The 11,707-nt window shown below is 53.4% G+C and overlaps 1 protein-coding gene across 3 annotated transcripts; it reads right to left on the minus strand.

Annotated features, from left to right (window-relative positions):
* Positions 1-217: 217 nt before the first annotated feature.
* ZNF76 (zinc finger protein 76) lies at positions 218-11,406 on the minus strand. 3 transcript variants are annotated; one of them, XM_035569111.2, is made up of 15 exons: positions 11,276-11,406; positions 9,626-9,817; positions 8,413-8,493; positions 7,171-7,248; positions 6,819-7,021; positions 5,899-5,976; positions 5,379-5,495; positions 4,881-4,956; positions 4,399-4,524; positions 3,853-4,032; positions 3,319-3,552; positions 2,782-2,921; positions 1,768-1,920; positions 1,546-1,659; positions 219-1,187 (listed from the first exon to the last, which is right to left on the minus strand). In XM_035569111.2, exons 2-15 carry the CDS (start codon positions 9,696-9,698, stop codon positions 1,083-1,085), a joined length of 1,758 nt encoding a protein of 585 aa, XP_035425004.1. In that variant the 5' UTR covers positions 9,699-9,817; positions 11,276-11,406; the 3' UTR covers positions 219-1,082. The 3 variants fall into 3 exon arrangements, with proteins under 3 accessions (XP_050571260.1, XP_035425004.1, XP_035425005.1); XM_035569112.2 differs by lacking the exon at positions 11,276-11,406 and adding an exon at positions 10,466-10,485 and having other exon boundaries at positions 230-1,187; XM_050715303.1 differs by lacking the exon at positions 5,899-5,976 and having other exon boundaries at positions 218-1,187; positions 11,276-11,360.
* Between the last annotated feature and the right edge of the window lie 301 nt (positions 11,407-11,707).

Here is an 11,707-nt window from a genome sequence, read left to right on the forward strand (position 1 = left end):
GTCCCCCTAAGACACACTCTGAGGGCTTAGAGGCTACAGCTGCCTGGCTCACACCCCTCCTCAGCGCTGCTCGTGGACGACCACTGCTTTGGCAGGGCACTCGGTCAATTCAACAAACCTCCCGAACTTCCTCGATCCTTACATCTGGAAAATAATAAAATCCAAGCCCCCTCCCATCCACTGCCTCCAAAGACCGAAAGAGAGAGCTTTTTTTTTTAAAAAAAAAACTTTTATTTTTTTTAAATTTCCAATTACATCCAAACCTAGCTCAACGCCCAACGAGTGTCGGTTCGCCTCGTTCTGCTCCACCGCGCTGAGTCTGCCACTGAAATTTGCTCGAGAGCAGAGAGAAGCGTGGTGAAGAGATGGGAGAACTGTCACGCCCGGGCGCTCACTCCATGCGCACCCCTGGGAACACTGATTTCCAGCATCAGGGTAGGGTTCCCACTCTAACACCCGGCCCAGGACAGCCTGGGCTCGCAGACGGGGCTTTATTGCTTCTGTGCATTTGCGGCCCCCTTGCCCCTTTCACGGAAGGGTTTGTGGAAAAGGGGAGCTGTTGGGGAGCCATTTCGGGAGGGAGGGGAAAGGAAACGCCACCCCGAAAACATCTGGCTCTCCCAGAGACTGATGAAATCGCTGTGGCTCCGTATCTACTGCGGGAGACTGGCAGGTGTTGGAAACCTCAGCCATGAAGTGAGTATTAGAGGACACAACCTGCCATCTCCAGACAGAGGGAAGCAGTGTCCGAGGCAAGGAGCAGTGAAATCACTGCTCAGAGCCCAGAAAAAACAGCAGAGCCTCCAGCAGAAGGCAGCAGCCGGGATCTTGGACACCGCTGCGTGGAGAGAAGAGCCCTTCCAGCAGGATCACCCTGGCAGCCCAACGCTGCCAGCATCGGCTCTCAGCACCTGCACGGTGCACACGCCAGCCACGTTCAGCTGGCCTCGGACACCTTCCTGCACCTGGGTACCACACGTCTTCCGTGTGCCAGCTGGCCCGGTTCCTGCAGATCTCGATGCCCCCGTGGAGAAACAGGCTCAGGCCGCCTGCTTTCCCCGCCCGGGAGGCTCTTCAGGGTCTCAGCACCCGTTCTCAGACACGGCTGCGTCGAGCGTTAGGGGTTCGTGCTGGATTGCTGCTGCTGCTATGCTGATGGCGTCCTCCAGGCTCTGCTGCTCTTCTAACTATTGAAGGAAAGAGAAAGAGAACACTGCGCTCCCCAAAAGTGGCCTCAGGAGGCTTGGGCTTGCCCCAGAGGGCAGAGGTGTGGGTGACGCGGGTATGAAGCAGAGGGACAAAGCAGAGGCACGGCTGTGATGGGGAAAGGCTGCTTACGAGGGAACATCCTGCGCTCTAAGGAGCGTGCCCCTGCTCTCCCCTACGCACCGGGCAGCTGAGAATTAAGGAGCAAGCAGCTTGGGCAAGAGGAGGTGCAGCAAAGCAAGAGGTGGCTGCTGAGGCCAGCGGTGGGGACGTGCACGGAGGAACAAAGGGGACTGGGCAGCAGCGCCGCTCAGGCTCGCTCCGGGCGCCGCGTGGTACCTGCACGGCGATATGCGTGCCGTTGGCGGTCGCCAGCAATGCCACCTGCTGACGGCAGAGGGATGCCACTGCTGACTCCTCGGACAAGACTGCCCCAGAAGCGACAATGGTGACCTAGGGAAAGTTAAGACAAAACCCAGTCATGTCTTAAAAGGAAACGCGACCCCCTCCTTGCAGGCCATAGCTCTGCAGGGACGAGGGAAGGCCCTGCATTGCCCGTACCGGCTGCGTTTTGGTGCCGTCAGCGTTGACCACGGTCACGGTGTGTGTGTCATCACCCACGAGCTCTTCCTCAGGCACCGCCAGGGCCCCGCTTTGCGTCACCATGCTGATTGCGCTGCCCAGGGCCTGCAGGTCTTCCTGTGACAAACTGACCTGGGCAGCATAAAAACGTGCTCTCAGCCAGGCTGGCTTCTCAGGAAGCCTTACACAACTCCTGAATTTAGCAACAGCAAGGTCTCGTAAGGATGAAATACCCTCTCCTCCCTCACGTGGAAGATCTAGGGCACAGAGAACCCCCAGGACTTTGCCCAGGGTGACAGAATCGGTGGAGATCTCACAGACCTCCAGTCTCCAGCTCTACCCCTTCAGTCACACCTCCCCTTCCCATTTAACATCCTCTCTCTGGGCTCCTAAGTAACAGTTCATGCAGGCAGCACCTCACGCTAAGAGGAAACAAACCTTACTCGTGGCAGCTGCTTCCTCTGCCCCATGCCACAGAAGGAGTTTTTCCCAGTCAGCACACAGGCAGCTGGTGAAGGGAAGTATGTGCAAGAAAAGCACTGCCATTTACAGGCTGGAAAAAAAAAGCAATCTCCAAATCCAACCCGTGTCAGCAAAGATTGGGAGCTGCCTCTCAACAGCTGCGCAGGAGGCGAGGGTTGGCAGGAGCTGCACACAAGTCCATGTAAATGTCTGCAAGACCCCATCCAGCCAAAAGTCGAGTCGGGGACCAGAGGCCTGTGATTTACCCTCCCCATCATGGCTGCAGCAGTGGGGTAAGACTGTAAGGAGGGAGCCCTCGTGACAGACAGAGCCCACAAAGCCCCAGGGTCTGCTTTACGCTGAAAAAAAAAAAAAAGCCTTGAAGAGAAAGCCACGCTGGGATCCAGCCCCCACGGGACATCCTGTTTAGTGGCACCGGGAAGTACCCAAAGGCACGCAGGGCTGGGAGAGGCAGAACCTCACTCGGATGACTGCTCTCCCCCAGGTGCTGCAGGCTGTTAATGTCCATACCTGCTCTGTCCCGTCCGGAGAGATAAGTGAGACCTGTGCAGGCATACAATCGTCATCTTCCTCTTCATCCTCGTCTTCCTCCACCTCCGACAGGAAAGCAATGTGCTGGCTCTTCGTGGGGGAGCCTCCCTCAGAAGCAGCTGAGCCAGAGAAATAGAAGAGCAAAATGGGAGAGAGAAGTGCTGATTAAACCATGAGAGCACCCACCTGACCCCAGCACCCGCCTGCTCCCTGAAGGGCCGGCTGAGAGGAGCAGATCGCGATGACAACAGCCCAGCGCTGGCCTGGAGAAAGGACCTTTCTCTCTCCTTGTGCTACGGAGAGGGAGGCAGTCCATTCCCAGCCCACGACATACAGCCAAGACCAGGGGCAGCCTTTTCCTTTCGGCTGTGACACAAATCTGGGCACGATGAGCGAGGCCGAAGGTCACGACACAGATTCAGGTCTCAGGGCCACAGGTCCTTGCTGTCGTCTCTCTCCCCTCTGCCACAGGGCCAGCCCCAGCACCCCACGGGCGGCGGGGGACCGACTGCTCACCCTCCAGCTGCTGCTCTTCGTACAGGCCCTGCTCGCTCTCCTCCGCGGCCTCCAGCTCGCCGTGGCTGCTGCGCTTGTGCGTGGCCAGCGTGGAGGTCTGGCGGTAGGTCTTCCCACAGCTCTTGCAGGCGTAGGGCTTGCAGCGTGTGTGCACCACGTGGTGCTTGTAGAGGCTGGAGTACTCCGTGAAGCGCTTCCCGCAGCCCGGCATGGTGCAGACGTACGGCTTCTCCCCTAGGGCAGAGGCCACAGAGCAGAGTTTAACCCACTCACCCTCTACACGCTCCGTGAAGAGATTCCCCATCAAGGGGGAACAGCTGGAGGCAGACCACTGGAACAGTTGGAATAATAATCAGCCCGATAAAACAATTCCTACTTAATTTAATTCCCTGGCTACCCCCAAACCTACCCCTGCAATGCCTGGCCTGGGAAAGACCATCTCAGGCCCCCAGATTTCCCTGCTGCCACACTCGGTCGCTGCAGGCAGCTGAGTGGGGAGGAGCAGCTGTCCGTTTCCTCCTCTCCCCTGCTTACCTGTGTGGATTCTCATGTGGTTCTTGTAATTGGTGGCGCTGGTGAAGCCCCTCCCGCAGTTGGGCTCTGGACACATGTACGGACGCTCGCCCGTGTGCGTTCGGATGTGAACCTTGCGGATGTTGGAGGTGGTAAACGAGCGGCCACAGCCCTCAAACGGGCACTTGAAGGGACGCTCACCTGCGTTGACAGAGCACAGTGGATGAGAGCCGAGCTAGACTGCAGCTGCTGGGGATGCCCTGGACATCTGTACCCCTCCACCCCTCCCAAATATTACACTAATGAGACCTCCGATCAGTCCCAAGTGGAGGCTCGCTGCCTCTACCAACACTGGCGTCTTTAACCCCTTTTGCTCTGCTGATAGTAACTGAGTCGACAAGCCCTGGGGTGACGACTTCTGCCCGTCTACTTCTGTCTGAAGACGACCTCAGTTCTGCCTCGCTTTGCCCCAGATACAAAAGGCAGGACCCAGACAAAGGCTGAAGCGGTACTTTATCTTGGAGCCCCTTTTGATAGGGAGCTCGGTTCTCTTCCTGTACTGCTCACCCGTGTGTGTCCGGATGTGTTTCTGCAGATCCCCAGAAGTTTTGAAGGCCTTGCTGCACATGTCTTCTGGACACTTGTATGGTTTCTCACCGGTGTGTGTTCTCACGTGGCTCTTCAGCCCATACCCTGCCCAGTAACGAAACTGCACAGTTAATTTTATGAGAAAGAAATAAAACCGCAAGCTGCGCACCACCTCTCAGTTCACGCACACATCTGTCCTGTGCCTGCAAAGCTGAAGGGGAAGAAGTATCCAAAGCATCTCACAACATCCCTCACAACTCAGTTTCTTCTTTTAACTCCTTTCATAATCAATCAAGTTCATAATCAATCAAGTCCTGAGCAGTCTCCCACACTGAAATTCCTTCTCAGAAGGCTTTAAAAGCTAGCTATGCTTCTTGTGCTCTGCTGGAAAGAATGGCTGATACTCTCAAGAGTGGTTTCAACAGGACAGAAGACAATTTTGATACAAGAGAAACTGTTACCTGTAGCAAATGCTTTCCCGCAGCTTGGGAAGTCGCACACGTATGGCCGGTCACCCGTATGAGCACGTTCGTGTACCTGGAAGAAAAAGAATGGTCCACAAAGTGAGGTCCAAGACAAAGTGGGAAGGAAAACAGTGTGAAGAAATGTAACTGTCGGACAGAATCTGAAGTTCTCTGCTGGGTTCCACCTTGGGCAATTAACACATCTGTCTCTCATGGGTCAAAACCTCTTCCCAATGACACATTCCCACTTGACTTTTTTGAAATTACAGACACTTTCCTGTTTCTTCAAGGTTGAAAGCATCTCCCTAAAGACCTCAGAGAAAAACTCACTGCAGACTGATGTGACAGTACCAAAGGGTTCTCCGACACCCCCTGGAGCATTTGACCTTCTCCCAGGCGCATTTCCCTGCTCCTTTGTAAAGGGACGTTCTGATCTGGCATCAGAATCTGGGGGTCTGTTTGGTTTGCACACTGACTGCATGTGAGCTGCTTTACCTTCAGATGGTGAGCTGTGGTATAGAGGCGGCCGCAGCCTTTGTACCCACAACGGAAAGCTCTAGTGCCAACCTGCTGCCCCTTCTCACTGCCGTGCACTTCTTCCTCCTGCAAATCCTGCCAAGAGAGGTATCGAAATTAATCCAACCAGCCACTACAGCAGGCTTTGCAAAGCCCACAGTAATCATTGCCTTCCTTGCTATACACATGCACTCACTCCTTCAGCTGTCCCCACAAAAACGTGTTCCTGCACACAGCTTGTACACACCTGGTGCAACCCAGGTGACAGGGCAGGGGTCTAGGAAGCAGAATTTCCCATCCCTACCTCCCAACTGACTGGGTGTTCTCAGACATGTAGCTCACCTCTCCACGCTCCACTTGGCCCATTTGTAAAACCAGTAGCTAACAGATTTGCTAACGTTGCAGAGAAGCCACAAAAGGATTATTTTTACCAGCTAAGTGCTCTGCATCAAGAGGAGTGTAGCCTACTTTCAGAAACGCATCTCTGAAAAATTCAGACCTGAGAGGGGACATCGCTGGACTCCTCGCTCTTCACATGACAAGCATTAGTTACTCCCTCTCCTCCCTTGTCAGACACCTGTAAACGAAGAGGCAAGGCACTGTTCATACCTCCTCGGTGCAGTGTGGAGCCCGTGAGCAACCCATGCACAAAGGCATTCCCAGCAGCAGCACCACCCTGCTCTTCTCCCGGGAGCTAGGGGAGGCTGGTCCTGCCACAGCAGAAAGGCCTGCAATCTTTCTAGCTGCCCAGCTGAGCACTGTGTCAGCACACTCCTCGTAGCCCCTTCAACACCATGAAGATAGGAGGAAATGTCAGCACACAAGACTGGACACGTTGGTAGGCTGCAGTGATGGGGCCCTGCAGTGACAATACGTGTTAAGATCGGAAGCTGTTACGGTTTTTAAGGTCTTTTTTTTAACATGGGAACAGTGGGCATAACTTAGCCACTCTTGACATGTAAAAGATTTGTCTCAATCTGCTGCCCGAATCATGCGTGGAAGTGAGTATCATACCCAGGTGGTGTTAGGAGAAACCTAGGCAAACGGGAAGAAAAAACCTACAAGGAGAGACACACAAAGCAAGAAAAAAAAAAATCCAAGCTGTATCACAGCAACTCCCTGCTTTCCCAAACCTGTGCCTGCAGCAGCTTAAGGGTAAAAGGCCCGGCACTCTGCAGGTACTAGCTGGGTGGTGAAATAGGAACCTGACACGCTCCAGGTCCTTGTCAGCCACCCACCAGGGTTGGCACCCTCACAAAAGCCCTGCCTAGTTTCTCTTCCCAAAGTCGGCACTGCTGTAAAACCGACACATGGAAGTACAAATGAAAGGAGGTAACTTAAACTCCAGGCCAAATGCGGACTAGTACACCAGTCCCTCGGTGCTGCTGGCAGACCATGAAAGAAGGATTGCATCCTCACCTTGCTGGCGTACTGCTTTAATGCATTAATGGTCTCGACATCAAAAGCTTCATCTTCCTCCTCTCCAGCCAACTCCTCCAGCCCACTTTCTGCCTGCACTTCCAGGATGGTGCTGCCAGGGGGCATGATGACAGGACGATGTATGTAGGCAGTGGAACCATCCTCTAGCTGGACAGCCTCAAAAGCGCTGGAGTCGTAACTTTCTGCAAGGGGAAGCAACAAAATCAAATGTAAAAGAGCTGCTGAGCGGGAGCCACCCTTCATCTCCCCAGGCCACCTACACCCCTGAAAATCTGTGACAATTCAGCACTTTCTGCTCCAGCTGCCAAGGGAAGAAAGGGGAATGTTTTACCTTTAGGTGCATTTTGTATGTAGGCCATGCTGCCATCTTCCAACACTACCGGCTGCCCGTCTTCGAAAGATACAGGCTCTGAAAAAAAAAAAAAAAAAAAAAGGATAAAAAAATCCACACACGTTACTGGGAGACTCAGAGGAGATGGAGGGGGTACTGCACCAGTGCCTGAGCACTGCAGTATTTACACCCACAGAAGTGCACAGAGCAGGGCTGTCTCCTTGAGCTGAAAGTCAACCACAAGTATAGTTTTAAGACACCGCCTGAGCCCTTCAGTCCTAAAGTTTGAGTTTTTTCAGGCTTCACGCATAATTTCCCGGCACTTCTTTAGCTCTTTGGGGTAATGCAACGTTTCACCAATTACAAACTGCCAGGCTATGTCCTGGACGTGGCGTACAGTTCTAGCACAGATGCATAAAAGATAACACACAGAGCCCATGGCAGGGGAAGCAGAGATGACAATGAAAAGCCCTCGCACTGTGCATGGGTGTTTGGAGGCAGGAAGGAGGATAAAGGGAGGAAGAGGGCAGAGCCAGGCGTACAAAACGGATTTCAAGCAACCTTTGGAGAACAGAAAAGGGAGGGGGCAAAGAACTTGGCAGGGTGAAGGGAGGACTGCCCAGAGCAACTGATTTCTTTCTACCTGCCCTTTCATACCTTATCGTGGCTGGGGAGGATTGCTTTGTGCCACTTTCCTTCCCGCCACATGAAGTGAATTCCCACCACTTCTCGGATTATCGTCACCTCCTTTCACAGCTGATGGGCCAGTGAACAAGGTGACAAAGCCTCCAATAATCCCCACCCTTCCCCCTCAAACAACTATTTCAGAACACGTTATCCTATAGGTCAGAGGAAATTCCAGTTCAACTGCTCCTAAATGGAACAATTTTTGTTTGGGCTCCAGTAGCACAAACACGGCACACAGCTCGCTGGCCCTGCCTGTAGACTCGTGATCCAGACGGACAAAATGTGAGAGCCCACACGTGGCACAACACCTAACAAGCATTTCCTTACCACACCAGCAAATTCAGCTTCTTGACAAATCGCTAAGAACTTTGCAGGAAATCACATGTTCTATGTTCTTGCTCACTCAGCCTCAAAACCATGGAACTTTAAAACAAACAAACGAACAACCTTCCCCTAGAAGGACTCAAAACTAGAGCCACAACCGCTGGGACACGGATGATTTCAGTCACACCGATGTCCTTCTGAGAAGAAGGAGGGCGAATTTATACTCCTCACCTTTCTGAACCGTCACCTGATGGATGTAAGCTGTGGTCCCATCTTCAAGTTCAATGACTTGTCCTTCGATCAGTTTTTCACCTGGAACAGTTAAAAACAATGCCATTAGCGCTGCCTCCAGAGCCCACAGTCCTCCTGGTCTCACGAGCTGTCCCCTTCGCTGCGTCTTCTCAAGGAAGCCAGTCACACACAAGACAGTGTACCGACACTTATAAGCAGTTATTTGTCATGCTTTCCCCTCAGCCACAGAGGAACTTGACTTCCCAGACCTCCCTTTCCTAGACAGGAGAACAGAAGACAAAGAACCTCAGTCATCACTTGTTTACAAGCTGCACTTCACAGCTCTTTAAGCCAAGAAGCAGAAAGAATGATGTGTGCTAAGCACTTTGGATTTAAAGTAGAAAGCAGTTAGGTTGTGCTGGAGAAAACTCAATTGTGAGCTTGCAATGGCATCAGCGGCGACCTGAAAATTTTCTTTTACTTTGGTTGAGGGTCAACTCTTGGAAAAAAAATGGAGGTCCTAAAGGGGTCTAAAGCATTGCTGCCCTTGATGAGTTGTGAAGATTGGACTCTTAAAAAATAGTACAAGTCTGAGTAACCCCGCAATAACGTTTTAGTTACACAGCTATTCTGTGCAGAGCAGACATTGCTCCATCCCACTTGAACTCGAGGAATCCAAGTTGCTTTCACCTGGTGCAAAGCGTCTAGGGGGCAGGTCACAAAACCTAGCGGTTTTCAAGAAAGTTCACTTCCACATATTTAACAAATTTCCAGTGAGTTCACACAGAAAAGTAAGCAAGGCAGCAGTCACCAGGACCGGGAATCCTTGCAACCTGAGTCCTGTTCCATGAGCTGGGAAATAACACCTTCCTTTTCTCAGGAACAGCAGACGGTGAAGAAAGGAGCACCTTACAAACCCCAAAATAAGGGCAGGTGTTGGATTTGGCACTGATGTCACGACAGTAAACCAACACCGAGATGACGCTGTGCACCTCAATGGAGCCAAACATTCTGCTTAGCTTCGGGGGAAGTTTTGGATGAATAAGGTCCTGCAGGCCATACAGGTAACATAGTTGTAAGCTTCCTGTACAAAGCAACAATACAAAACGCATGACAGCTCGTGTGACGTCGGGACACTTTCGACAACTCCAACTTTCATTCCAAGGGGTTGTTCAAGAGACTTTTATTCTTTCCAGCCCAACGAACCCGTTACCTTTGACAGCCTGCTGAATGTAGGCTGTCGTCCCATCACTAAGGGTCACTGCTTGCAAGCCCAAGCCCTCCATCCTGCCCCGGTGACCTGTCCTCAGACATGAATTTCACTTTGCTCGGCGTGCTCTCAGAGAGCGCTGGGACCCAGAGCACGAGGTCTGTGGAACAGCGAGTCCTTTTCTTCGTTACGAGCCTGAAAAAAAAAGAACAATCCAAGTTTTATTTTTTTTTTTCCCTGAAGCATACATGTTGGCTTTGGCATATTCATCCTGGAGAAGAGAGGGCTCTAGGGAGACCTTATAACAACTTTCCAGTACCTAAAGGGAAAGCAGGAGAGGGACTCTTTGTCAGGGGGTGATAGGAGAAGGGGAAATGGCTTTGAAATAAAAGAGGAGAGACTTAGATTAGATAAAAGGAGGAAATTCTCTACTATGACCCTGTGAGGCCCTGGCACAGGCTGCCCAGACGAGCTCTGGATGCCCCATCCCTGGAATTGCTCAAGGTCAGGCTGGATGGGGCTCAGCACAACCTGGCCTAGTGAGAGGTGTCTTGCCCACGGGCAGGGAGTGGAACCAGATACCTTTAAGGTCCCTTCCAACCCAAACCATGCTGTGATTCTATCATTCTAGGTTTCTATGACTCTAGGATATGAAGCAAAGCTTGAATGGCAAACTATTTTGGAGTCAGTAAAGGCTTATATCGGACAAAAGACGCATTTCTTCCTATACCAACATCACGATTTTCTAAAAGGCAGGGCAAACAGCCTGCCTGCAGACAAACACACGATAAAACGTATCAAGCCAGTGAACGGACAGACTCTTTGTAGAGTTAGCGTGAATACCACATCCAGCCCCTCCTCCAAACGATCTGCAGGACAGGTTCCCAAATCCTTTAAACCCTAAACCCACAGCCTGGAGGCGTGCTGTGCTGCAAGAGGCAGGGTCAGGCTGACAGCTCTGCCCCTGGAGGCATCCTCGTCCTCTCTTCCCTCTCCCAATTCCCAGCTTTTGGGGGACCAGAATTTCAGGCCACAGGCGGACGATGCTGAACCCCCTCCAGGAACACTTCTCTTGATGCCTATCTGCGCACACAGCTGCAGCGGGGCTCCCCGCTGGTCATCTCTGAGATAAGCCAGGATTTTATCATTTTGCCCTAATATTTTACCACTTTACTTCCCAGAACCACCAATATTTTCCCACTTCGCCCTAATATTTCATCTTTTTGCCTTCCCAGAACCACCAATATTTTATCATTCCACCTTCTCAGAATCACCAATACTTTATCATTTCGCCCTAACGTTTCATTTATCCCCCCCAGAACCACCAATATTTTATCAGTTCGCCCTAATATTTTATCGTTTCGCCCTAATATTTCGTTTCTCCTTCCCAGAACCACCAATACTTTATCAGTTCGCCCCAGTATTTCCCCATTGCTCCTTCCCACAGCCACCCGGAGCGCTCCCACACCACCCCCCCTCCGTGCTGTGCCTCCCCCCCGGAGCCCAAACACCCCCCGGGGCTGAAGGGACCCCCCCGGGGGCTGCCCCTTTTGGGGTCGCCCCCTCAGGACCCGCCTGGGCCCCGCCGCCCCCTCAGGGCCCGGCCGCCGCCGTCCTCCCCCCATCGCTCCCGCCCCCCCCTCCGCCACCGACCTGAGTCAACCCGCCGGGCCCGAGTCCGCCGCCGGCCCGCCATGCACCGCGGCCCAACCCCTGCGCGGCCCGCCCCGCACCCAGCATAACGGCAGAAGGCGCCGCCGCGCCCCGGCCGCCCGCGGGAGGTTATTCAGGTTCCGGGGCCCCGCGCCGCCCAGCCCCTCACTGCCTCCCGGAAGTGGGCTCGAGCGACCTGCTTGAGGAGAGTGAGGCGCGCATGCGCAGTGCCCGACGGTGAAGCCAAAAGGCACCGGGCGCCTGGTGCGGGCAGGCCCGTTTCGGGGCTCGCCCGTGAAGCTGCCTCCACAAAACCGCCGCGTAGACGCGGGCAGGGCCGGGCCGCGGACGAACGGCCCGTGGAGGGCAGCCGAGAACCGGCGGAACCCGCTGCGAGCCCTCTGTGCCGCACCCGCCGCTCCCAAGATGGCT

Source organism: Cygnus atratus, chromosome 24, assembly GCF_013377495.2.
Source record: "Cygnus atratus isolate AKBS03 ecotype Queensland, Australia chromosome 24, CAtr_DNAZoo_HiC_assembly, whole genome shotgun sequence".
NCBI lineage: Eukaryota > Metazoa > Chordata > Aves > Anseriformes > Anatidae > Cygnus > Cygnus atratus.

What these genes read in the sequence shown, in the direction of transcription:
- ZNF76 (XM_035569111.2), bottom strand. Translation starts at nt 9,698, where the DNA reads ATGGAGGGCTTGGGCTTGCAAGCAGTGACCCTTAGTGATGGGACGACA. An exon ending in CGGGAAAGCATTTGCTACAG is followed by an intron (nt 4,525 to 4,880) that starts GTAACAGTTTCT and finishes GTTACTGGGCAG; the next exon opens with GGTATGGGCTGAAGAGCCAC. An exon ending in GCACGCATATCGCCGTGCAG is followed by an intron (nt 1,188 to 1,545) that starts GTACCACGCGGC and finishes TTCCTTCAATAG; the next exon opens with TTAGAAGAGCAGCAGAGCCT.